Source organism: Pongo pygmaeus, chromosome 13, assembly GCF_028885625.2.
Source record: "Pongo pygmaeus isolate AG05252 chromosome 13, NHGRI_mPonPyg2-v2.0_pri, whole genome shotgun sequence".
NCBI lineage: Eukaryota > Metazoa > Chordata > Mammalia > Primates > Hominidae > Pongo > Pongo pygmaeus.
The window spans coordinates 124,190,046-124,215,310 of record NC_072386.2 but is presented as its reverse complement, the minus strand read 5'-3'; the positions used below and the strand labels follow the sequence as shown (position 1 = coordinate 124,215,310).

Genomic DNA, 25,265 nt, shown 5'->3' with positions numbered 1-25,265 from the left:
ACAGGAAAGGAGGGAGACCTCGCTGTGGGTGTGGCCAGCACTGAGAGAGGGGCGGTGGCTGTCCCAGCCACCAGAGCAGACCCAGGGTCCCCCCCAGACCAGCTCTCTTTCTGCTGCTCTGAACTGAGATTCCTGCCTGGGGCGGGAGGCCACGCAAGGAGAGAGGACTCTGAGTTCAAATCAGCAAGGGGCTTCCAGACACCCTTTGTGTGCCCAGCACTATGGATTGGGGGGTGCCTCCACACCCCCTCAGAGGCCAGGTCCCCAAGCAGCCTGTCTGCCACAGACCCAGGAGAGAGGAAGGTGAGCTTCCCCATGAGAAGGTTAAAACAGTCTTTAGAGGTCACAAAAGCAGTCCCTGCAGAACGAAATTATTCTTTAAAAACAAAGATGTTCATCATGTTAATTTCTTTTTTTTTTTTTTTTTTTTTTTTTGGTATTTTTAGTAGAGATGGGATTTCTCCATGTTGGTCAGGCTGGTCTCAAACTCCCAATCTCAGGTGATCCGCCTGCCTCAGCCTCTCAAAGTGCTGGGATTACAGATGTGAGCCATCGTGCCTGGCTGGCCCCATCGTGTTAATTTTAACAGCAAAAATGATTTGTTGGGGTTCAGACCATGATCCCCACAAGCAGGGTGCCTGGCATGAGGATTCAGAACTAAGGGAAACCAGAAGGCCTCTGGTGCATCCCAAGTCTTTTTCCAACCTTCTCCTCCCCTCCTTTCTCCCGCCTTCTTTCTCCCCAGCAGCAAGTCACAGAAGCCAGAATTCCTCTTTCCCTAGGTGGGCCATGGACACTAGAGTCCCTCTCCCCCAAAGCCAGCCATGAGACCTAGAAACATGACTCGAACGCTCCCTGCCTTTCTGGGGAAGAGCTGGCCACGCCCACCTCGTCTGACGGTGGGTCGTAAAAGACCCTCCCTCCGGGGGTTCTGCCCCATCCCTGGGGGGAGAAGCACTGCACAGAGAGGCCAAGGGGGAGCTGCACAGCTGGCCTCACCGGCCTCCCCACAGTCCATCCCCACAGGCATCCCCTGCCGTCCGATACCTGTCCACACAGCTGCCCGTTCTCCACCAACTCTAAGCACAGGAACCATCTTCCCTGGGTCTCTGAGTCTCCACTTCTGACGGCTCCCTGTCATATAAAGCTTTGATTAAATAAATCTGGTGTGCTTTCCTCTTGTGAACCTGTCTTTTGTTATAGAACTGTCGCCCATGGCCCTGATGATGACGACACCGTCCCTATAAACTTTATAAAATTAATCAAGGAAGAAGAGAGGAGGAGAAATGAGAATAAACCAGGCTTGTAGCACATTCAGCATCCATCACTAAGGCAACTTGTTCTCTGATCTCAAAGTTTTTTGGTGCCTGTTGCCTTAGAATCACATAGACTCTGTTGTTACAAGATTGTAGCTCTTTTTTTTTTTTTTTTTTTTTTTTGAGACGGAGTTTTGCTCTGGTTGCCCAGGCTGAAGTGCAACGGTACAATCTCGGCTCACTGCAACCTCCACTCCTGGATTCAAGTGATTCTCTCGCCTCAGCCTTCCAAGCAGCTGGGATTACAGGCTCATGCCACCACGCATGGCTAATTCTTTGTATTTTTAGTAGAGGTGGGGTTTCACCATGTTGGCCAGGCACCCAGCCAAAAGTTTCCATTTGAGATGTTCTTTTGGGTCCTGTGTACCAATGAAACTACTGACACTGGCCAGGCGCGGTGGCTCACGCCTGCAATCCCAGCACTTTGGGAGGCTGAGGCGTGCAGATTACAAGGTCAGGAGTTCGAGACCAGCCTGGCCAACATAGTGAAAACCAATCTCTACTAAAAATACAAAAATCAGCCAGGTGTGGTGGCGTGCACCTGTAGTCCCAGCTACTCTGGAGGCTGAGGTGGGAGAATCGCTTGAACCCGGAAGGTGGAGGTTGCAGTGAGCTGAGACCACACCACTGCACTCCAGCCTGGGTGACAGAGTGAGACTCTGTCTCAAAAAAAAAAAAAAAAGAAAACAAAAAAAGAAACTACTGATGACAGCTGGTCTCAAGGACCCCAGGAGGATCTAATTCACCAAAGAATACATTTTCCACCTCCTGATGATTTTACCTCCTATCTCCAGACCCATCAACAACCCATTTCTAAAGCCCATCGCCCTCCATGATCCCTTTAAAAGCCCCAGCCCAAAGCTCCTAGGGGAGATGGATTTGAGGATCTCCTCCCGTCTCCTTGCTCAGAGCCCTGCGATCATTAAACTCTTCCCTGCTGCGAACCCTGCTGCATGGTGTACTGGTGTGTCACGGCGTCACTGCGGAGCGGGCACGTGGATCTGCTGGTCTTGTAACAATGGGTGAGGAAACGGATTCCACCTTTTCTACCCCTACAGTTTGAAACAGCTTTGATGCCCATGACATAAGATTCACTACAAATTCAGGCTCATCCACCTAGCCTTTAACATTAAAAGGCTGTTAAACAGGGCCGGGTACAGTGGCTCACACCTGTAATCCCAGCACTTTGGGAGGCCAAGGCGGGCGGATCATGAGGTCAGGAGATCGAGACCACCCTGGCTAACACGGTGAAACCCCGTCTCTACTAAAAATACAAAAAATTAGCCAGGCGTGGTGGCAGGCGCCTATAGTCCCAGCTACTCAGGAGGCTGAGGCAGGAGAATGGCGTGAACCCAGGAGGTGGAGCTTGCAGTAAGCTGAGATCGCGCCACTGCTCTCCAGCCTGGGCAACAGAGCAAGACTCCGTCTCAAAATATATATATTATTTAAAAAAGGCTATTAAGCAGGGTCCTGTGCAAGAAGGCTCACACCGGCTCATTCTTTTAGCCAAAAACTGTGCTACATCCGTAAAACACTATACTACGTGGCTGCAAAAAAGAACAAACCACTGAAAATCGCCAAACCACCGATAAATCTCATAAACATGCTGAAAAAAGAAGGCAGACAAAAAAGAGTACTTCACATAGGTTCTCTTTATAAGACCACCCTAATCTATCGTCACAGAAAGCAGATTAATAGTTTACTGGAGAGGCCGGGTGCAGTGGCTCACGCCTGTAATCCCAGCACTTTGGGAGGCCGAGGTGGGCAGATCACAAGGTCAGGAGATCAAGACCATTCTGGCTAACACGGTGAAACCCTGTCTCTACTAAAAATACAAAAAAAATTAGCTGGGCATGGTGGTGGGTGCCTGTGGTCCCAGCTACTCAGGAGGCTGAGGCAGGAGAATGGCGTGAACCCAGGAGGCGGAGCTTGCAGTGAGCTGAGATTGCACCACTACACTCCAGCCTGGGGGACAGAGTGAAACTCTGTCTCAAAAAAAAAAGAAAATAGTTTACTGGGGAGCAAGGAAAGGAAGTTGACTTCAGAAAGGCACAAAGAAACCTTCTAGAAGGGTGGAAATGGGCTGGGCGTGGTGACTCACACCTGTAATCCCAGCACTTTGGGAGGCCAAGGCGGGAGGATCACCTGAGGTTGGGAGTTTGAGACCAGCCTGGCCAACATGGTGAAACCCTGTCTCTACCAAAAATGCAAAAACTAGCCAGGTGTGGTGGCGGGTGCCTGTAATCCCAGCTACTTGGGAGGCTGAGGCAGGAGAATCGCTTGAACCCAGTAGTCGGAGGTTGCAGTGAGCCAAGACCGCACCACTGCACTCCATCCAGCCTGGGCAACAGAGCGAGACTCCATCTCAAAAAAAGATAAAAGAAGAAAGAAAAGGTGGAAATGTTTTATATCTTGATTGGGGGTGTTCGGGGTTATACAATTGTCAAAACTCATCAACCTATACTTAAAATGGATTCATTTTATTGTATATAAATTATAGCTTAACAAAGTTGATTTTTCTCGTATTTTATTTTTTCAAGAAGACTCTCCCTCTGTCACCCAGGCTGGTGTGCTGTGGTGTGATCACAGCTCACTGCAGCCTCAAACTCCTGGGCTCAAGCAATCTTCCCACCTCTGCCTTCCAAGTAGCTGGGACCACAGGCACTTGCCATCACACCTGGACAACTGTTTTAGCTTTTTGTAGAGACAGGGTCACTTTGTTGCCTAGGCTGGTGTCAGACTCCTGGCGTCAAGCAGTCCTCCTACCTTGGCCTCCTGATTGCTGGGATTACAGGCACACACCACTGCGCCTGGCCTAAAGTTGATTTTAAAAGAAAAAAATACATTTAAAAAAAAGAGAAGGCGGGGTGCGGTGGCTCAAGCCTGTAATTCCAGCACTTTGTGAGGCTGAAGCGGGAGGATCATGAGGTCAGTAGTTCAAGACCAAGCTGGCCAACATGATGAAAACCCGTCTGCACTAAAAACACAAAAATTAGCCGGGCATGGTGGCACATGCCTATAATCCTAGCTACTTGGGAGACTGAGGCAGGAGAATCGCTTGAACTTGGGAGGCAGAGGTTGCAGTAAGCTGAGATTGCGCCACTGCACTCCAGCCTGGCCAACAGAGCGAGACTCCGTCTCGAAAAAAAAAATACACATATATATATGGATAAATACATACATATATATGTATATATATGGATAAATACATACATATATATGTATATATATGGATAAATACATACATATATATGTATATATGTGGCCATGAGGACTGTGCAGCCTGATCACCACACCAGGGTGTGCCTGAGTCCAAAGCCTATGATCCTGATGGCAAGAAAACGATGATGTAAAGGGGCTGCACAGTTTAATGGGGGTCCCAATAGCAAATATGCAAAATAGGCACATGGAGAAAAGACTGGAAGAGGCTAAAACACCTTCAAGGTCAGGCTGACGGGAGATGGATGTGATTTTATTGTTCTATTATGGTTGTATTTCAATCATAACAAAAGGGAATTCTAACTTTTAAAAATGCTTTACTCTGTTAACAGCTAAAATGGGAAATGACCCAAATACTCAGCAACAAAGGATCCGTTGAAAAGCGTGTGTGGCATGTCCATCCAGCAGAGCAGGGCGTGATTCCGTCCTCTTCCCGAAAAGGCCCAAAGGGAGAGGTGGAACTGCTGTGGGATTTTTTGAGGACGGTCTTCCCGGGAATTTTCCATTTCTGCTTTTCTTATTTTTCAATGTTATCTTACTACCTGTGTTACGTGTCACGAGCTCAGGTTATTTCTACCACCAGAGCTTTGGGTGGAGGATACAGACCTCGCCCACTGGAGCTGCCCACAGCGCCTCGCCCGGCCCCTCCTGCCTCCTTCGTCCCGCACATCCGCTGCTGCCCTGACACACCCCGATTCCCTGGTGCCAGGGAGAGCCAGGGCAGAGGTGGCCCTGAGACGCCACCCGACGGGGGGGGCTAGAGCGTAAGGAGGAGCGAGGTGCGCATTCGCTGTGACCCTGGCGCGCGGCTTCGCCTCTCTGGGCCTCGGTTTCCACCCCGCGGGAGCCGGTACGACAGGGGCTGCGCGCATTGCCGCAGTCACGCCTGCAAGAGCCGGGCCGGGTGAGCCGCTTTCGGCGCTCCGCGGGGGCCCCGGACGATCAGGCAGGGGCTCCGCCCTGGGACCCGCATCCTGTCTCGGGGGCGTGACCTTCGGGGGCGCACGCGGTGCCGGCCGCGCCCGGGGAAGCCCGGTCCGCATCCGAGCACCAGGACAGCGTGCGGCCGCCCCATTGGCCGGCGTGTCTCTGCAGGGCCGTCCCACAGCCAATAGCGGCCGAGGGGCGGAGCCTGGCCAGTGCCCCCGGAGCTCCTGGCCACGGGCGGCTGCTCCAGTCTGAGCGCCCTCCGCTCGCCCCGAGAGAGACCCGGCCATGCAGGAGCCGCTGCTGGGAGCCGAGGGCCCGGACTACGACACCTTCCCCGAGAAGCCGCCCCCGTTGCCAGGGGACAGGGCGCGGGTCGGGTGAGAGTCGCTAGGTTGGGGGCTGCGGGTGGGGCCTGGGGGTGGCCCTGGTTCCCTCCAGCCGGCGGCATGCTCCCGCCCTGGGCCTCCCCTGACCTAGTCGCCACCGAGGGGTCATCTGGCTCCCTCCTGTCCCAGACACGCTACTCCTATTTAAGGAACGGGCCCCCCTAAGGGAAGGAACGATCCACGGGAGTACCGGGCCCAGCCCCCCACTGCCACAGACAGTGAGACTGAGGCCCCAGCGAGCAAGGGGTCTGCCTGAGGTCACACAGCAAGCCTCCAGCCGCCGCCCTGGGGGCAGAACCAGAGCCTCCTCTTCCGGAGAAAGGGCCCCAGCACCAGAGGCTCAGCCACTGCGATGAGCTAACAATGGCCTGGGAATTTCCCAGGGGAGCTGGGGCTCAGGCCCTGGGAACCTGAATGGCCTTGGACCCAGGCCTCCCCAGCACTGCCCGCTGAGCTGGGCAGCCACTGGGTTCAGAAAAGGCAATGGTCCCTGAAGGAGGGACTCAGAGACCCTGGTCTTTTTGTCCGCCACCATCACCAGGACCCTGCAGAACAAAAGGGTGTTCCTGGCCACCTTCGCCGCAGTGCTCGGCAATTTCAGCTTTGGGTATGCCCTGGTCTACACATCCCCTGTCATCCCAGCCCTGGAGCGCTCCTTGGATCCTGACCTGCATCTGACCAAATCCCAGGCATCCTGGTTCGGGGTAAGGACCATCCTCTGGAGGAGGGGGTGCAGGGAGCAGGGACCTGCTGAGCCTTGTCTCCAGTTAGGAACCTCCCAAATTCTCCACCTTGGGAGCCCCTCCAGGGCCCTGCTCCCCCCTCCCCCAGCCATCCAGGCCACTAGTGGGTGGGGTAAAGCTACAGGATTCCTCTGAAATGAGGAACTGAAAGCCAGTGGAGAGGTTGAGGGAAGGAGCAGGTGGGGAGGTGGCTGTCAGGGTCTATACAAGGTGGGGCTGAGGCTTCCCCAGGTCCCCACACCCACAGTTGGCTGGATGGGGGCAAGGGTATCAGGTGTCAGTGGGGAGAGGCACTGGCTGGGGCAAGGAGGGTCCGCAGGACAGATTGTGGGCTGATGGAGAGGAAGATCCCAAAGTCCCAGAGTCTAAAATTATAATCTTCATAGCCTCAGATGTAGAGTTACAACATAGTAGTTAAGATAAAAATTCCCAAGGTTTACTGAGCACTTCCTATGTGCCAGGCATGTGTTGGGCACTGAACGTTCATTGATTCTCAGGGCCAACGCCACGAGGTAGATCTTGTGCTCTCCCCATAAGACAGCCGAAGAAACTGAGGCTCAGACAGGCTGGGCAATGTGCCCAGGTCCCACTACCAGTTAGCAGAGTCCAGAGGGGTCCCAGTTGCTGCTGTACAGGGAACTTAAGAACCTCCAAATCTTAAAGCCCAAGGCCTTCAAGTCACAGTATTCTCCTGTATTCAAATATTAGACATTTAAACATCAGGCTGGACAGAACCACTGTGGGCATGTGGCGCGGTACCTCTTCCTTAGAGCAGAATTCCCCGTTTGGGCATCCCTAACAAATGGCTGCTCCTTGAAGACAGGAGGCTCCCTGCTTCAAGTGCTTGACTTGGCCAAGTGCTTGACCAGCTCCTGGGGTCGGCCTAGGGAAGAAGCTGTCCCTGGACTCTGATGAGACTGGGGTGCCAAGTGCCCAGACATATCTGCCCTGCACCCCCTTCCCCTGCAGTCCGTGTTCACCCTGGGAGCAGCGGCCGGAGGCCTGAGCGCCATGATCCTCAACGACCTCCTGGGCCGGAAGCTGAGCATCATGTTCTCAGCTGTGCCGTCGGCAGCCGGCTATGCGCTCATGGCGGGTGCGCACGGCCTCTGGATGCTGCTGCTGGGAAGGACGCTGACGGGCTTTGCCGGGGGGCTCACAGCTGCCTGCATCCCGGTAAGGCCAGGCCTTCCCACCCAGGCGCCCCAGTGCCTCTGTATTGGTGCTGAGCCTCCGTCTGACTAAGGCCTCCCAGCCTCCATGCCTTCTGGGCAATGAGAATTGTTTGCCTTCCCTGCGGATGCCCAGGGCGCCTCAGCTCACCCCCAGCAGGGCAGCTAATTTGGGGGAAATTGTCTCTAGGTCCCCAGCTGCCCCCACTCTGGACTTTCCAAGCCTTCTACCCCGTTTCTTGACCAATCAGATGTATTACTCAATTGAAGAAAATTCGCATTGAGCAATGGGTAGGAGAGGGAAGTCCCTGCCCTACACCCTCCCCGGGACCTTCTTATCTTATGCGGTACTCCACATGGGGCCTGGTGAGCCCAGCAGAGGAGACAAAACTCACTGGGAGGCATGGACTCACCTGCTCAGCCCTGAAGCCTGGGAGCCCTCGGGCCTCCTTCCCAGCGTCATGCTGCCCATTTCTGAGCTGAGTGCTTCCACCCACGTCACAGTTAGGGAAACTGAGGACAGAGGGAGATCAGGCAGGCCGCCCAAGGTCCTGCAGTGAGTCATGACCAGGACTAAGCCCCACCGGAAAGCCTCCACTTCCCACTTTCCGGGGTTCACAGGGGCTGCCTCTCCCATCTCGGCCGGGCCTAGGAACCTGCATTTTCAGCAAAACCTGGTGCGGCGGCTGTGTCTTGCAGGTGTACGTGTCTGAGATTGCTCCCCCAGGCGTTCGTGGGGCTCTGGGGGCCACACCCCAGCTCATGGCAGTGTTTGGATCCCTGTCCCTCTACGCCCTTGGCAAGTATGGCCCTGCACTCCTGTGTGCAGGCTGGTGGGAGGGGTGGGTGCCGCCAAGGTAGATGTGGGTGGAAAGGGAATGATTTGTCCCAGAACAGATCCTGGGCTGACCGGCAAGAGATCTGGCATCCCAGCCCCACTCAGTCAGCACCTTGCTGCGCATCTCCAGGCATGGCCTGCCCCTCTAGCCACAGGCCCAGTCCCTAGCTGGGGCAGCCAGGGCTTCTCCTGGACCCACAGTCGCCAGACTATCTTTTAACGGCAGAAAGCTTCCATCAAATGCCATCTCAGATGGGAAGTCCAGATAGAAAAGAAATCACAGTGCATGCAGCTGCTCAGTTGAGGGGGCGTGGAGGTCTTGGGTGGAGGCCCAGGGCCTTGCCTGCCCAACCTACCCCTTCCTCGTCCTGCCCTGGCCCTAAGACTTTCCAAGGACTTCCCACTATGTGCCAGGGGCTGAGCAATCCCTGCAGCCCCACCCTGCCTGGGGCAATCAGGGTAGGTTTCCTGTAGGAGATGGCCCTTGGACTAGACCTTGAAGGGCAGATGAGGTTATTGAGAGGCTCCAGAGGGAAGGGGCTGTACCAGGCCTGGACCTGGCCCCTCACCCACCCCTCGCCCCCAGGCCTCCTGCTGCCGTGGCGCTGGCTGGCTGTGGCCGGGGAGGCGCCTGTGCTCGTCATGATCCTGCTGCTCAGCTTCATGCCCAACTCGCCGCGCTTCCTGCTCTCTCGGGGCAGGGACGAAGAGGCCCTGCGGGCGCTGGCCTGGCTGCGTGGGACGGACGCCGATGTCCACTGGGAGTTCGAGCAGATCCAGGACAACGTCCGGAGACAGGTGCAGGAGGGTGTGCGCCCGAGCCTGGCAGGCCCGCCTCCAGCACTTCAGCTCCGTGTGGCCGTGGGGGCTTTTCCTGGAAGACAGGACCACAGTAGTTCCCACTAATCCAAGTGCCTGGGTTGGGGTGGGGGGCTGTCCCCAGAGCCTGGGTGGCCTGGTAAGCTGGTTCTTTCCTGGAGGAGGGAAAAAGGGGGTCTCCCACCCAACCCCTGGCGGTCCAGGGCAGGATGGCGCCTGCTGGAGAGGCTGGCCCAACGCCCTCAGCAGCGGCCTTGTGTTTCAGAGCAGCCGAGTGTCGTGGGCTGAGGCACGGGCCCCCCACATGTGCCGGCCCATCGCCGTGGCCTTGCTGATGCGCCTCCTGCAGCAGCTGACGGGCATCACGCCCATCCTGGTCTATCTGCAGTCCATCTTCGACAGCACCGCTGTCCTGCTGGTGAGAGCCCAGCCCTGGCCGGCGCCCACCCACGGGGTCCCCTGGAGGCTGGCGGGGCAGGCCCGGCTTGGGAGGCAGGGCCTGCTCCTGCACTTACTCAACCCCTGGCCTTACCCACACCTGCTCTGTGCCGGGTGTCAGGGATGCCACAGCAAGATCTGAGATCTGGGCCTTGTGGAGACAGTTCCAGTGCCTTCACCTGTTCTCAGAATGTTTTTAAGATAAGCTTAAATGTTTTAAAATAAAATACTGGCAAAATCCCAACATGAGGCAAAGGCAGGAGGATCACTTAAGCCCAGGAGTGTGAGACTGCAGTGAGCCACGATCTCACTACTGCACTCCATCCTGGTGACAGAGCAAGACCCTGTCTCTAAAAACACATAGAAATTTTAACAATTAAATAAAATACATGGGATTACAAAGGAAACCAGCTTTATAGAAACGTGGACCCCTTGAGGCCACAGACCCCAGGTTCAGAGCCCTGTGGCATCTGCCCCTTGATGAGGGAAGTCACTTTCCCCTCTGAACCTCAACTTCCTCCTCTGCAAGATGAAGATAGCAGCACATCTCCGTCGGCCTGCCCCAAGGCTCAAAGTGAGATGAGATTTGAAGATTAGTAACAGCACAAGGTTCGGCAAGTCGTCATCATGCCTGGATTCTGTGCCAGCTGGGCGTACTGCCGGGCAGAGCAGATGTGTCCCTGCCCAGGAGCGCCATAGGCTCGGAGGGTGCAGATGCCCAGCATGCTGCAGGTGCCAGGGCCACTCAGTACTGCACTGAGCTGCTGGCCTGAGCCCCTGCAATGCCTGCCGGGACAAGCTGGGTCCTGGAGGGGGATGGGAACAACAGGCAGGTCCCTCAGCCCTGGTGGCCTCCCCCCCCGTAGCCCCCCAAGGACGACGCAGCCATCGTTGGGGCCGTGCGGCTCCTGTCCGTGCTGATCGCCGCCCTCACCATGGACCTCGCAGGCCGCAAGATGCTGCTCTTCGTCTCAGGTAAGCACCCTGCAGGCAGCCCTCCTGCCCCACTCCTCCGCAGGGGTCGGGGCTGGGCTGGGTGTGCAGGCCTGCCTCGGGGTGGGGCTGTGTGGCTGGGAACTGCAGAGCACCTGCCTCCCTAGCATCAGCAGGGCCCCGGCCCAAGCCAGTGGCTCCAGAAAGGTCCGCTGGGGCTCCGAGTGGACACACTGGCTGTGACACTCCACGGTGGGAGCCTGACACGCGGCTGGAGACAGAGCTTGCTGCCCTGCTGGGGGTCTCTAGTCCCAGACACGAGCTGGACCACGCAAGTATCAAGGGGCTCTGCAGAAGGAGCTCTGAGAGAAACAGCTGGCTCAGAGGGTCCTGGCCCCACGAGGCCACCTGTCTGTCCACAGCGGCCATCATGTTTGCTGCCAACCTGACTCTGGGGCTGTACATCCACTTTGGCCCCAGGCCTCTGAGCCCCAACAGCACTGCGGGCCTGGAAAGTGAGTCCTGGGGGGACTTGGCGCAGCCCGTGGCAGCACCCGCTGGCTACCTCACCCTGGTGCCCCTGCTGGCCACCATGCTCTTCATCATGGGTAGGTGTGGCGGTGGCTCAGAGGGGCAGGCTGTCTTGGGTGTTAAGGGATGGGTGATGTGTCTGGGGTGGCTGGAGAGGGGGTCTCCAGCAGCTCAGCGGAGACAGACACAGCCGCCTCCAGTCACCCCACAGGGCCTGAGCCTGCCTCCTCCTCCGAGCAGGCTACGCCATGGGCTGGGGCCCCATCACCTGGCTGCTCATGTCTGAGGTCCTGCCCCTGCGTGCCCGTGGCGTGGCGTCAGGGCTCTGCGTGCTGGCCAGCTGGCTCACCGCCTTCGTCCTCACCAAGTCCTTCCTGCCAGTGGTGGTGAGTGTTCAGCCCCAGGCCCCAGGCCCCTAGGCCCTCTCTGACTGGCCAGGACTCTTCTCAGTGCCAGGGGCTGTGCCAAGGGCCAGCTGTCAGGACCCTAACTCTCAGTGACCCTAGGAGATGAGCACACACCCCCTGAAATCAGAGGCCCCAGAGTGGTCACGTGATAGCCTGGCAAAGGCTCTTCATTATAAGAAACAGGAACGGGCGTAGGAAACTGTTCTGAGAAGTCAGGTTACCTCCCAGGCCAGGGCAGGACATGGCCCAGAACCCTGCCAGGAGCCCAGGAAGCCACCTCCTCACCGTGCCCCATCTCCTGCCCTCCTGGGCGCTGGGTCTCAGCAGCACCCACACTTCCCCCCCAACCCCACCCACTCCCCCTGCCTCCTGGTTCAAAACTACGGGCCCTGTGACCAGCCAGAATCTGTGAGGCCCAGAGTAAGTCCCCATGAGGGAGAAGCTGGCTAGGGCAGCCTAGGCCAGCGCCTAAGCTGTCCCGCAGTGGTCCGGGCAGGGGGGTTGGGGGAAGGCAGGCAACCCAGAGTGAGTCCATCAGCCTAGAGGGTCCAAGAAGAACCTGCGTGCCCACCAGGCTGCGGGGCGGGCCTCCTGCAGGCTATGGCGTGGAACAGCTGGGACGCCAGCACTGGGTAGGGGGTGTGGAGGGGGTACCTGAGCTGACACCAGAGGGCCCAGCCCCTGAGGAAGGCCAAGGAGCAGACGGGATGCAGACTTCAAGGGCCACTTCAGATTTGTCCTGGGGGCAGTGGGGGAGCCCTGGTGTGGGGGAGCGGTCTCTGAACACAGGAAGGACCAGATGAAGGCCCCACAGGGCTGGTCGCTACCAGCAGCGCCCACGAGCTCCTCCTGGGGCAGGAGGACCCTGGAGCTTCTCCCTGTGACCCGGCCCCGCTCTTCACCCGCAGAGCACCTTCGGCCTCCAGGTGCCTTTCTTCTTCTTCGCGGCCATCTGCTTGGTGAGCCTGGTGTTCACAGGCTGCTGTGTGCCCGAGACCAAGGGACGGTCCCTGGAGCAGATCGAGTCCTTCTTCCGCACGGGGAGAAGGTCCTTCTTGCGCTAGGTCAGGGTCCCCGCCCGGAGGGGGCCAAACCCCCAGTGGCTGGGCCTCCGTGTTGGCTATAAACCTGCACCCTGGGACCAAGAGGCAGCAGTCATCCCTGCCACCAGCCAGAGCACAGGAAGAGCAGCGTGATGGGGACACAGCAGCAGGTGCCCCTGGCTCCAGACAGGTAGCACTGCTGTCCAGCTGCAGCCCCAGCCCAGGCAGCCCGCAGTGCTACACATAGCCATGGGCCGCAGGAGCGCATACAACCGTGCGTCCAGGGACACGGCCCTGCTGGGTGACCTCAGGCCTAGTCCCTTACTCTTGCGTGAAGGACACGCCCCACAGAAGGCTACGGGGAGGACTGAGAGGACAGGGCTGGAGGCAGCCAAGTAACATAGTCATATCATCGCGCTCTGATCTGGTGGCATCTGGCTGTGCAAGGAAGACACGGCTCTGCCCCCACAAGTCTTATGGGCACCACAGGGAACATCCTGGACTTAAAAAGCCAGGGCAGGCCGGGCACAGTGGCTCACGCCTGTAATCCCAGCACTTTGGGAGGCGGAAGCAGGTGGATTACCCAAGGCCAGGAGTTCAAGACCAGCCTGGCCAACATGGTGAAACCCCGTCTTTACTAAAAAATACAAAAAAGCCGGGTGTGGTGGCACACACCTGTAGTTCCAGCTACTTGGGAGGCTGAGGCAGAATTGCTTGAACCCGGGAGGTGGAGGCTGCAATGAGCTGAGATCATGCCATTGCACTCCAGCCTGGGCAACGAGAGTGAAACTCCGTCCCCACCCCCTGCCAAAAAAAAAAAAAAGCCAGGGCAAAGGACCTGGCGTCGCCACTTCCTCCTGCCCCACCCCAACCTCTGGGAACAGGCAGCTCCTATCTGCAAACTGTGTTCACCCTTTTATAAAAATAAAGGAACTGGACCTGTAGTCCTAGCGAGGAAAGAGTGGGGTCTACTCCAGTAGGGGAGCCCCCCACAGCAGCCAGGCTAGACCCGAACCAGCCAAGGCTGCCAGGGCCACTGACTGCTGATCCACAGCAAAGCAGGGCAGGGAAGAGGCTGCAGTGAGGGGAAGCCCACCGCGAGGCCCACCCTAAACAGGCTCCTCTTTCTAGCTGTGTGACCTTGGGCAGGTCACTTTCCTTGTCTGGGATGCTGGGGGCAGCTTCGGGACAGGACCTGTAGTTATTTCCTGGGCCAGCGGCTCCTGCCTGGCTTCCACACTCACACACCAAGGCAGAAGGGAGCAGAGGGCAGGTACGCAAGCCACGGCCGCGCTTTATTGCTCAAGACGCATACAGAACACAGAGGAACAGACAAGGAGGAAAGGGCGCCACACACAGCCCAGACCAGGCAGGAGTGGCCCAGCCGCCGGAAGAGACGTTCCTTGCAAGGCAGGGCCCCTGCTGGACAGCACACCCCCTGGGCGACAGGGTCAGGGGCCCCAGGACTGCACAGCTGCAGACTTGCTGGGAACCTGGGACAGGTGACCCGCCTGCTCTCGCCTGTGGCCGAGGGCCTTCCACCTCTGCATCCAGCCATGCACCCACCATTTCCCCACAGGGCACAGGGGCAGCCTTCCTTGATCCACAGCCAACCCTTCTGCTGTCTCTGGCTGTCAGTGAGGCCCCTCTGGCAGGGGCAGCAGCAGGCAGGCCAGGCAGAAGGGGGCCCGGGGTCCCACTACCTGGGTAGGAATGAGCAGAGGGCGGGCAGAGCCCTTGCTCCTTGTGGGAGGTAGACAGGTCTCACTGCATACGTGGGACAGATGTGTGCATGAACACACATATACATACACACACACACACAGCCCTTTTAACCCAGCACTGGCCTGAGGAAGGTGGCCCCAGAGGAACCCTGAAGGCACATGTCCACCAGGCTATAATGCTCCTGCCACCCTGGGGCTCAGCTGGCCAGACTCCCAGGGGTGGGGTGCTGCTGACCCAGGAGCCCAGCAAGTCCCCAGGGCAGTACTGGGCAGGGCCCAGAGAACCCCACACCCAGCCTACCAGCCTGCCACTCCCAGCCTCAGATGCCACTCCCAGCCTCAGATGCAGATGGGCCCGAGAGGTGTTCCCAGGAAACAGTTCACTTAGCAAGACCCAGTACCTGCGCTCCAGAAGCTCAGCGCAGGCCCAGCCTAGGGTTGGCCCCAGACGGAATATCTTCCACACCCACCCGCTTCTGCCAACCCCACCTGGGCTAAGCCAGGCCCGACCAGGCACCTGCCCAATGGCTGAGAGCCAGCCTCACAGTCAGAGAGGACAGCAGGCTGAGGCCACGGGGCAGAGGGAATACGGGGATGCACATCCTGGGCACCAGCTCTCTGCATCCTCCCTGGGTAGGCCTGGCTCTGGACGGCCTGGCACCCAGGGCAGTGGGGACAGCTGTGTGGGGAGGTGACTGTGGCCTCTGCCCAGTTCTTAAAAGGCAGAAGCTCCCTGAGGGCAGGGCTTGGGCAGGCCGGCAGAAGCACCTGAGTGGGGCTGAGGTCAGACCGACTAACCCACTAATGGGGCTGGGCTGTGGCTGACGTGACGGGGCCACACCAGGGAGAGGGTGGGCACCCTCAGGGGTGCCAGGGAGAGCCTGCTCTCCCCACTTCCTTAGCACCAAGGCCAGCAGGGGTGGGGGGTGATGGGCAGAACCTAGGGGCCCCAGCAGGCCCAGGGAGGAGGGGCAGCCGAGGGGCCTTGAGGTGGCCTGTCCAAGGTTCCCGGGGCTGGCAGGGAGCATCCCCCACCCAGCTGTCTAGTCACTGCCAAGGCTGCAGTTCCAGGTACCGGGGTGCACCTTAGGAGCCCTATGGGCTTCTTCAGAAGGCAGGGTGACAGTGGGTGCTGCACCCTAGGCAGCAGTGAGTGGGAAGTTGCTGGCAGCGGCAGGCTGTCCCGGGCCCTGGGGCTCCACCTGCCAAGAGAGCTGGGGGAGGTCCCTCTGCTCAGTGCCCAGGTGGCAGGGTCCCACTTGGGCCCCTCCCCTCAAGCCAGGACCAGCATCTCCAGGGGAAGCTGCTCCCAGGTCACAGCAGGTCACTGGCAGCCCTGTGTGTGGTGTGAGCCTCCAGCGGAGGAGCAGGGCCGGATGGTGTCCACACAGCTGCTGCAGGCTCTGCCTCAAGTCCAGCAGCCCAGACCCTCACACCAGCAGCCAGTGGCTCCTGGCTTAAGCCAGTCTGGAGAAAAGAGCAGAGGACTCCAGGTGTAGGGGCACGTGCAAAGGCCCCTCTCCAGGCTGTGCCTCAGCGTGGACAGTCCAGGTCTCACTTGGACCCACACAGAGCCAGAAGAGGGGACAGGGAGGGAGGGGCACCCAGCCCTTCACAGCTCCCCCTCCAGGGTCTCCGCGAGCTTCTCCTCATCCGCCTGCTGCCTCTGCTGCTGGATCCTGGCGTAAGAGATCGCATCACCCCTGGGGAGAGAGAGAGGCAGCGTCACGTGGAGCACCAGCCCCACGCCCACAGCCCTCCTGACCACTGCCCGGTTCCTGCCCCGTGACCCAGGTGTGACCTGCAGGCATTCTGATTTCCCCAGAGACAACTGCTGGGGTGGCAAAGGCCTGTCTTGTCCCCTCTGAGAGTGGCCCAGGCTTCCTGGGATGCTAGGCTGAGAAGGAACCAGCCTCAGTCTGGGCTCTGCAGGAGACAGGGTGGCAACTGACTACAATGCCTTGTGCAGACCTGGGAGGGGAAGGGGCTCCCACCAGCCATGTTTTTGCTATCCTTGCTGCAGGCCGTGACGGGGCAAGACTGGGCCACGCAGAAGTGTTGTGAATCCTCTGTCTTCACCCACTTGAGCTGAGCCCTGGAGGCACCGATGAGTTACTGGGACCTCTGCCTTGGTCTCCACTAGCTAAAAGGGGCCACTCTCAGATCCTCCTCACTGGGGGACTTCGGGGGGTTGGGGGAGGAAGGCCCTGCCCAGGGGCTGGGCCTGGCAGACGCACTTTTTGCCCAGAGCAGAGAGTCCGTACAGCACCCCCGTGGCAAAGGCAATGGCGTTGCCCAGCAGCGTGTTCAGGGTCAGGCTGATGACGATGGGAACGACCGCCATCCTGGGGGGAAAGCAGAGGTCAAGGGGGCACTCCGGCCCCACAGCCACCACATCCTTCCCCACTTCCCAGACTCGGCTCAGCCCCCTTCCTAGACACCCAGGGCACAGGAAGGATCCCCAAAAATCAACTGAGACATGGCTTCAGAAAGTCCTTGATCAGCCCTGAACTTGTCTGTAAAACTGTTCCATTCTGGGAATAGGATCCAAAGCTTTCATCAGATTTTTGAAGGGGTCTGTGATCCCAAAAAGGGCTAAACAGTAACGAGATGGTCCAGTGCCCTCACTGTGAGAAAAACTGGCCAGAAAGAGCCTGTGACAGAGAATCTGGCTTCCCATCCAGGACCTACTAGCTTCGTGGGCAAGTTACTCAGAATCTCCACCGTGGAGAGGGGATCAAACCTTGTATGAGGTCAGGCATGTTAACTACACAATGCTGAACACCACAGGCACTAAATAAATGCTGAGTTATAGAGTAACACCAGCCACATCGCCACAAGTAAGGTCCCCAGAATTCAACCACACGGAACACAGGGTCTCATCATGGGAAGGCTGCAGGCTGCGGGGGCTGCGGGGTCGGCCGACTTTACTGCAGTTTGGCGTCACCTGGTGGCAGGGTCCACTGGGGCTTAAGCATCCCCGGGGCTGATTCTCCATCCTGGCTGGAATTTCCAGGCCAGCAGCAATTCCTGGGCTAACTGGGCCAGGAGGATACCTGCAGCCTGGAGGCCAGCACTCTGTCCTGTCGCCTCCCTAGAGGAGGCTGCCTGTGCGGGAGGACGAGACTCGTGGCCAATTGCATTCCACCTCAGTTTCCATTCTTGTAGACATGTGGTTGTGAGATTTTTCTGTCGTTAAAAAATTTCAAAATGATAAAATAATAACAGAAATTACAAAGAAAAAGAAAGACCACGGCGGGGAACCTTCTGACAAAAACAAAATTAAAGGCAAACAAGAGGCTGGAAAAATAGTTGCAGGAAATACAACCAAGGATCATGAAATCTTTAATACAGAAAACACACTGAACTTGCTAAGCAGAACACTGAGGTTCCCATAGGTTAAAAAGTAAACTCGAAAATTTTCATATCAGAAAATGCAATGGGAACACGTGGGAAAATATTTTTCCCTCTTAGATAACAAATAGATAAATGCAAATGTGAAGGGGTGCGCAGCCCTGGGCTGGGGTGGGGGCGGGGGAGAGACTCAAGGGACCTCTTTGGAAAGCAACGTAGCCACGCATCTTAAAATATTTTTAATGATCAGAATCTTTGACCCACTAATTCCACACCTGAAAATAGATCTTAAGGAAATCATCATAAACACAGAAAAAATTTTAGCAGACACATGTTTATCACAGCTTGATTTACACCAGTTAAGAAATTAAGAAAAGCATGATACATCCAGCTGAACGAATATTCCTATATTGAGAGAATGTTATAAAGTCTGTGGTGATATTAAAATGCTTATATCATTACACTAGGTAAAAAAAGCAGGATACAAACTTATTCATAATGGGTATAACCGTGTTAAAAGCAGGCTTTTAAAAAATACCTGCAGACAGGAAGCACACACATCAGAAGATTAGCAGGCAGCGGGCTTCGAGTAACATTGTTCTATTTTCCAAATTATTGTGAATGAATTTCTATTATGTCTAGCATTTTTAAAATACAGTTTTTTGAACCCCTAAGGACATGACACTGTGTGTAGATAAGAGCTTTGTGATCCTGTGTTCTTCGTGATTTAGATATGGCACAAGATGGTTCCAGAACTAAGCATATGGCTTGTGCTCTTACCATCAATACCACCGGGCCACTCTGAAGGGGAAGCAAGCTTGCATCTAGACTTCTTTCTAAAGATAACCTAGACAATAATAAATACTGCTGCCACCAGCCTCCTATGCACTAGAGGCATTATTCTAGGAGCTTCCATGTATTAAACTTATCCTGAAATTAGTTCCATCTTATGACTTGGAGGAGAAGTATTACATATTTATTTCACTGCTAAAAATGGGAAAATTTTTAATAAGCGTATTTAGAGGGCAACCACATTTTCTGCTCTGCAACCTGCTTCTCCCCCTTCATGTGAGGACATCTAGATGAACCCACTCTTCGGAAAGGCTGCAGAGAAACATGTCCTACAGACCTACTATCATCTGGTTAACAACTCCCAGTGGACGGACCAAAATTCCAGAGGCTTCCCATTTCTCTCCACTGCACGGAATGCTGCCACACATGCTCATATACCTCTGAACCTTCCAGTGACTATGGCACAGCGACAGCTGAGTTCCTGGGCGCAGAAGCACTGGGGCACGTTTTGGCAGCTATAAGCAAATCACTGTGCACAAAGGCGATCCCAGTTTACACTTCTACAGAGAGGAACTGAATACACTGCCCACCCTCACCTGACTTTTGGATCCTATTTTGTCAGTGGGGTTTTGGGGAACTGTGTCACGGGACCCTGCCCAGCAACCCCTCACCCGCAGTAGAAGACAGCCTTCTGCCAGGAGCGCAGCCGGTCCACCTTCTCCGCCACTGTGTTTGCAAACTCGATGAACTGGCAGCAGAAGGGCGCCTCGCACAGCAACAAGATGAAGGCATTCATGCTGCAGGGACCAGGGCAGGAGAAAAGCAGCACTGACAATCCCAGGAGGATGAGGGCGGCCCCCAGTGCCAGTGCCATAAGGAATGCCACCTCCCTCACCCTCCTGCCCTCATCCCTCCTCCTCTGGGAAGCCGCCCGGTTGCTCCAGGGCACCCGCTTGTACCCCTCGAAGAGCCTCTGCTGAAGACTCCAGCACTCCCCAGCTGCTCCTGCACACCCATCTCCCCGGCTGAACTGAATACTCCTAGAGGGAAGCCCCTGGGCTTCTGCTTCCCTTTATCCTCCTCCTGTGTGAGATGGAGGAAAGGGGACCCCACATCATGGCACTGCTACAGCGCTGCGGCAGGTTCATCCACAGACGGAGCACTGGCAGCTGTGTCCTCTGTCTGCTGTTGGTATTATCGCCATGGCCACCAAAAGCCGTCAGTGGCACCAGCACCAGGAAGGCTGCCCCACCAGGGAGGCAGAGAGCTGGAGCCACGCAGTCCCGAAACAGTCACGAAGAGCTGCCCACACACCCGATGCCACCGGCCCCATGCCCAGGGACACCCAGGGGAAGCCCACGCTGGGGAGGAAGAACTTTAGCAAGTCCTTGCGTCCAGCCCTATGTTTGAGGTGGGAACAGCTAAGCCACTGGTGACGGAGGGTGTCTTCTGTGGTCTTGGTATTCTCTATGCGTGGGTAACAATCAGTTACCAGACACTGAGTCAGGCCCTTCTGTCCCCAAGCCTGGGAGAAAATTGCCATCATTATGCCTGTGTAACAGAAATGCAGGCTGAGGACACCCAAGAGCCACCCCAAGCCCGGGGCAGGCACTCTCTTCACAACTCTTAACCACTGCACCCCGCCCCAAGCCTCCCACACACCAGGCCTCCAAACACGGGCTCACAGTGCTGGGCCAGCCCTTCCACTTCAAACTCAGCCAGGCTCCGACTCCACCCCCTGAAGCTGGGCCAGGCGCCTCTCTGTCCATCCCCCTTCCCTATCCACCACTGGCCAGCACAGGCATTGGGGACCCCGCCACAGCAGGCCCCCGAGGCTCTCCACTGGCCATAGGTCACTGGGGACAGGACCTGAATCGCGTCTAGCTCTGCACCCCTCAAGGCACCAAGCCCCATGAAGACACTCATCAATTTCTGGTGCACAGCCACTTCTCATGTGCCCCAAACCACACGGGCCTGCCCTCACCCCACCTTCCCTTCCGATGGGATGGCGACACCCTGGCAGGAGGTGGGCACGGAACGCACATGAGGGGGTTCTGACCGCAGGTTCCCGTGACAACTCCGACCCACCTCTCCCATCTTTCTTTGGCACAGCTCCGAGCTAGAGTGCCCTCTTCCAGTGGACCATTCAATCCAGTCCTCAGCCGGCCCCAAAGAACAGCCTTCCCCACCCCAGTCCTGGGAGCTCCCAGAGGGTGAGGGCCCCAGTGTAGTGGACTTGGCATCTGCAGTCTCAGTGGATGCTCCAGAAATGTCTGGAGCACTGATGGCCTTGCCCCTGCACCGGATGAAGGCCGGCGGGGGCATTCCCTGGGCCGTGACCTCTCACTAGGAAACTAAACATGGTGTGGGGGTATGAAGGGGAAGAAGCCCCATGCTGTGGCCAGAAACCCACATGCCCCGAGGCGCCCAGGCTGGAGCCCGTAACCATGGCAACCACAAGGATGCCCGCTCCCACAGCCCCTGCCATTCCTCTGCCCCGGGAGGCGCCCTGCAGATTCCCGACCAGCAAGACCCCCGGGGCGGGACAGCCATGCACTACTCACATCATCCACACGCCGGCCGCGATGTTCAGAGGGTGGATGGTGATGCAGTTGAAGAGGCCAGAGATCGCACAAGCTTGAAACAAGAGACACGGGCAGGAGTCAGCAGGGAGGCAGGCGGAGCCCGCTGGGATGGCGGCCTTGGGAGATGACTGGAAAGGACGAAAGTCTCTGCAGATGCTCAGCACACAGTTCTCACAGCACCCAGAAGCCTGCCCTCTATCGTCTGAGACAGGTGAGGAGACGCAGAGAGGTGCAGTGGCTTGCCCCAGGCCCCACAGCAAGGTGGCAGCAAGGTGGCAGGTGGATCTCACAGCATCCTCTCTCCGCTTCAGGGCTCAGAAGAGCTGGCCCTTTGACCCCAGCTACATCAATATCCACCTCAAAGGGAGGTTAGGATTAAAGAAGGATTAAAGAGTGAATGTCCCTCAAGGATTCAGGCCAGTGCTCCCCCAAGACTCAGCCTTCGGTAAGGGTCACTTGTCACCATTCACAGGGCCGGCCACACAAGAAGTCCTCTGACTCAGAAAATGTGGCTTGGATTTTGGTTGGGACAAGGGGTGCCTCTCTCAGAACAGAGATGGGAACCAGGTAAGACTGAGCAGCAGTTCCAGCTCTAACTTCCTCACCAGCCCTGTGCCGCTGGCACGCTATCTTCATCTTCCTAGGCCCGTTTCTCCTCTTGCATGTGAGCAAGTCCCACAGCCCAGCCACCCACCGCTGAAATGCCTTGAGGCCAGGAAGGGGACGGGGTGTCTTCTTCCACCCCAGAACGTGGCTTCTCTGATTCTCTGATGCCCAGATGTGCAGCCTTGATGCCCCGCCTCCCAGCTGCACCTCACCAGCAGGGTCTCTTGCACCCAACTCCCTCCTCCACCCACAGCCTGCAGCCCGGCTTCACCAGGAACTCCAGGAGCCTTCAAGGCGAGTCCAAGGAGCTGGCTGCTGGGCAGGGAGCAAGCCCAGGCCATCGCTGAGGGGGGGCTTGGAGGCAGCAATTAGCAACCAGCTCATTAAACTTGCAGCAGCTCCTCTGCACCTGATCCCTCCACCCGGGTCTGGAATTCTGCTGTTTTCCATTTTCCCAGGTAACCTTATGCAGACAGCAGGCAAGGAAGCCAGATAAAGTGAGCCGAACTGCAATGGGACTGCTTCGTGGGCCCCCAGGGTCTCCTTCTAAAACAAAGGACTCAAGCGTTGCACTGCTCCTCAGCACAGCCTTAGACATCTGCCTTCAGACAGCAAGGTGTTCCAGGACCACAGGTGCGCAGGGGCCTGGTGCCCCAGCAGAGTGCCCAAAGGGTGACACGGCTCCCTGCCTCTCTGCTGTGCCTGGCCTCACCTGACAGCTCGGCTGTGCTTCCTGCGGCAGTCAGCATTTGGCCTCCAGCTCCAACCCTACCCCAGCTGTCCAACCCACAGCCAGCCTTGGGGGAGGACCAGGTATCAACCCAGACCAGCAGGCTCCAGCCAGGAATCCTTTAGCAATAAAGGGCTGGAGGATGTCCACTTGGGGGCCTCAATGCTGATATCTTCCACATGAGGGGGTTGTCACCATGCAATCCTGTCCCCTCCCAAGGTATCACCTCCAGATGCTCTTAGGACCCAGGGTAGACCCTCTCCAGCTACTCTCTCTGATCCCCTCACCCTGGAGGAGGAAAACCTTACCCCAAGGACCAGCCAGGCACACAACCCTTGTCTGAATTCCTGCTGCATCTCTAAAACACCCTGCATTTTTGCATTCTACCCTGTCATATAGCATTGGATATTTACACAACTGTGCCCCCAAAAATCTGCAGATGCAACTGACAACTCAGGGCAATGCCACAGGTTTCTCCTGAAGCTTCATCTGTAGACCCAACAGAGCCCCAGGAACTCCCAGGAAAGGCAGAGGTACCTCACTTTGAGAGGCACAGAACTGAATAAGACTCCAGAGCAAATCTGGGAGTTGGCAGGCCACTGACCAAGAAGGAAGGAGGTGTGGCCTACAGGCCATAGTCAGGACCTTTCCTTTCTCACCACTGACCATGTCACCCCACTGCACTGCCCACCCTAATCTGCGGGGAAAACAGCTAACCAGACATGAGAGAACCGGATCCAATGCCTAACTTCAAACCCACCAGTCTCTCCTACAAAGTCAAAAGCGTACTTGCCCTAAAGAGCAGTGACACAAACTCAGGGCCTTTTTGTGATTTGGAGGTAGGGCCTGCCCTACCATATCCGTTGCCTCTGGATAAGGGCATGCCTAGCGAGGGCAGCACACTCCTAGCCCAGCACCCTCCTGCCTCAACCTCCCTCCACCCTCAACCTCCTTCCACCCTCTACCCACCTGGAAAGGCTGTGGAACCCAAGGTGACCCTGAAAAGGTGGTCCTTCTGGCAGGATTGCTGATGGGGTCTGCCCTGCCCAGGCCCAGAGCTAGCCCTCTGTGCCAGGCAGGCACTGTTTAAACCCTGCAGACATCCTCGACAGACATTCTCTAAGACCTTGCCCACTTCAGTAATTCACAAGGTTGAGGGCAGACAGGAAAGGAAAGGGTATCATTCAGACAGACTTGTCTTTCCCTGGAAGGCCAGCTGTACAGCTTCCATTCACTCCTGGAGCAGACCTGCCTCCCTCTTTGTCCTTTTCTGGCTGCGCTTAAGAGCCTAGCTTCCCTGGGAGCCTAAGGTCAGGGTCTGTGCCTGGGATGCGTGCGGAGAAGGGGAGGAGGGCCGGTGACAGGCGGCTAAGGCAGCAGCAACGGGGGACAGATGACAGCGGACAGAGGACCTACGGAGAGGCCGGGCCCTCAGCTCACTGCCCCGCGGCCCCCAGGGGCCACTGTGCCCTGACACCACCTGACCCTCAGCAAACTTCCGCCCAGTGGCTTCCTGCCAGAAATCTAGCCAGCCGTGCACCCGCCTCCCTTATAAACGATCCTTGCCCAAAGGTTAGCAACGTGGCTGCTGTCACCTACGCCCAAGTCAACAGTTGACGCTTACTATGGGCCAGGTGGGCATGCGCCCCGTGAGCATCACCGAGAAAGTCTCACAAAAGCCCCTGGGGGGTGAGAGGAGGGCTCAGTCACGTGCCCCAGGCCGGTGCCCCCCCGCCCTGGGGTTTCTGGTCCCTCCGGGAATGTTCTCAGAAGCGCCAGCCCAGCCCGGGGTACCAAGGGGCCCAGGCCCGAACCGGTAACCATGGCAACCCCAGGACGCCGGCTCCCGGCGGCCCCGCCACTCCTCCGCCCCGGGAGGCGCCCGGGAGACCCCCGACCCGCAGCGGGTCCTTTCCCCGGGGCCGCCGGGGCGGGGCAGGCTAGGGCGAAGAGCGCATGCGCGGCGGGGCCGGACCCTCTCCCCGACCGGGTACTCACAGACTGCCCCCAGCACCCCAGACAGGCGACACAGCCAGCGGTACCACCACGTCATGCCCTCTTCCTGCGCGGGCGGCGCAGAGCTGGCGGACGCCGCGGGCGCCCCACCTGAGCCGCTCATGGTACCACCGTCAGGCGCAGCTCACAGCCCTCACAAAGGGCTCGGTAGCCGGCTGCGTCCAGAGCCGGCGCGCTGCCTTGTGGGAGAGGGAGCATATTAGCATAGGGGGCGGGGCTTTCAGGCTGCGGCGAGGCGCGCCCGAGGGGAGGCGGGTGCTCATTAGCATAGGGAGCCGGACCCTCAGGCCGCGGCTGGGTGCGCTCGAGGGGAGGCAGGTGTTTATTATTGCAGGGGGCGGGACCCGCAGGCTGCGGCGACGTGCTGGGGGTGGGGAGTTCGTTAGCATACGGGGCGGGGCTCGCAGGCATCGAAGAGGTGCGCCCGAGGGGGGCGGGCGCATTAGCGTAGGGGGCGGGGGCTCGCAGTTTGCGGAGACTTGCTCCCGAAAGAGGCGGGCGCTCATTACCATAGGGGGCGGGGTTTGGCGGCGGGCGGACACCTTAGCGGTCAGAGCCTCGCACCAGGACACACGGGTGGGGCTTCGCTGGGAGCTGGCTAATGCGCCATCCTCGGAGTGGAATTCTGATTGGATTTTCTTCCTGGATAGGAAGACGATAACTAGGGATCCAGCAGTTTGCTC

The 25,265-nt window shown here is 57.6% G+C and overlaps 2 protein-coding genes across 7 annotated transcripts; one reads left to right on the top strand and one right to left on the bottom strand.

The window, feature by feature from the left end:
• Positions 1-4,842: 4,842 nt before the first annotated feature.
• On the top strand, positions 4,843-13,719 carry SLC2A6 (solute carrier family 2 member 6). 5 transcript variants are annotated; one of them, XM_054501785.1, is made up of 10 exons: positions 4,843-5,842; positions 6,393-6,555; positions 7,564-7,770; positions 8,466-8,565; positions 9,191-9,402; positions 9,689-9,841; positions 10,728-10,836; positions 11,217-11,402; positions 11,566-11,711; positions 12,641-13,719. In XM_054501785.1, the coding sequence occupies exons 1-10, from the start codon at positions 5,751-5,753 to the stop codon at positions 12,794-12,796; spliced, it is 1,524 nt and encodes a 507-aa protein (XP_054357760.1). In that variant the 5' UTR covers positions 4,843-5,750; the 3' UTR covers positions 12,797-13,719. The 5 variants fall into 5 exon arrangements, with proteins under 5 accessions (XP_054357760.1, XP_054357759.1, XP_063506101.1 ...); XM_054501784.1 differs by having other exon boundaries at positions 10,962-11,402; XM_063650031.1 differs by lacking the exon at positions 7,564-7,770.
• Positions 13,720-14,044: 325 nt separating this feature from the next.
• Positions 14,045-24,907, bottom strand: CACFD1 (calcium channel flower domain containing 1). 2 transcript variants are annotated; one of them, XM_054501787.2, is made up of 6 exons: positions 24,191-24,532; positions 23,536-23,700; positions 21,210-21,282; positions 19,317-19,442; positions 16,737-16,844; positions 14,045-16,202 (listed from the first exon to the last, which is right to left on the bottom strand). In XM_054501787.2, coding segments are annotated over exons 1-6 (564 nt in total). In that variant the 5' UTR covers positions 24,192-24,532; the 3' UTR covers positions 14,045-16,111. The 2 variants fall into 2 exon arrangements, with proteins under 2 accessions (XP_054357762.1, XP_054357763.1); XM_054501788.2 differs by lacking the exons at positions 23,536-23,700; positions 24,191-24,532 and adding an exon at positions 24,565-24,907.
• Between the last annotated feature and the right edge of the window lie 358 nt (positions 24,908-25,265).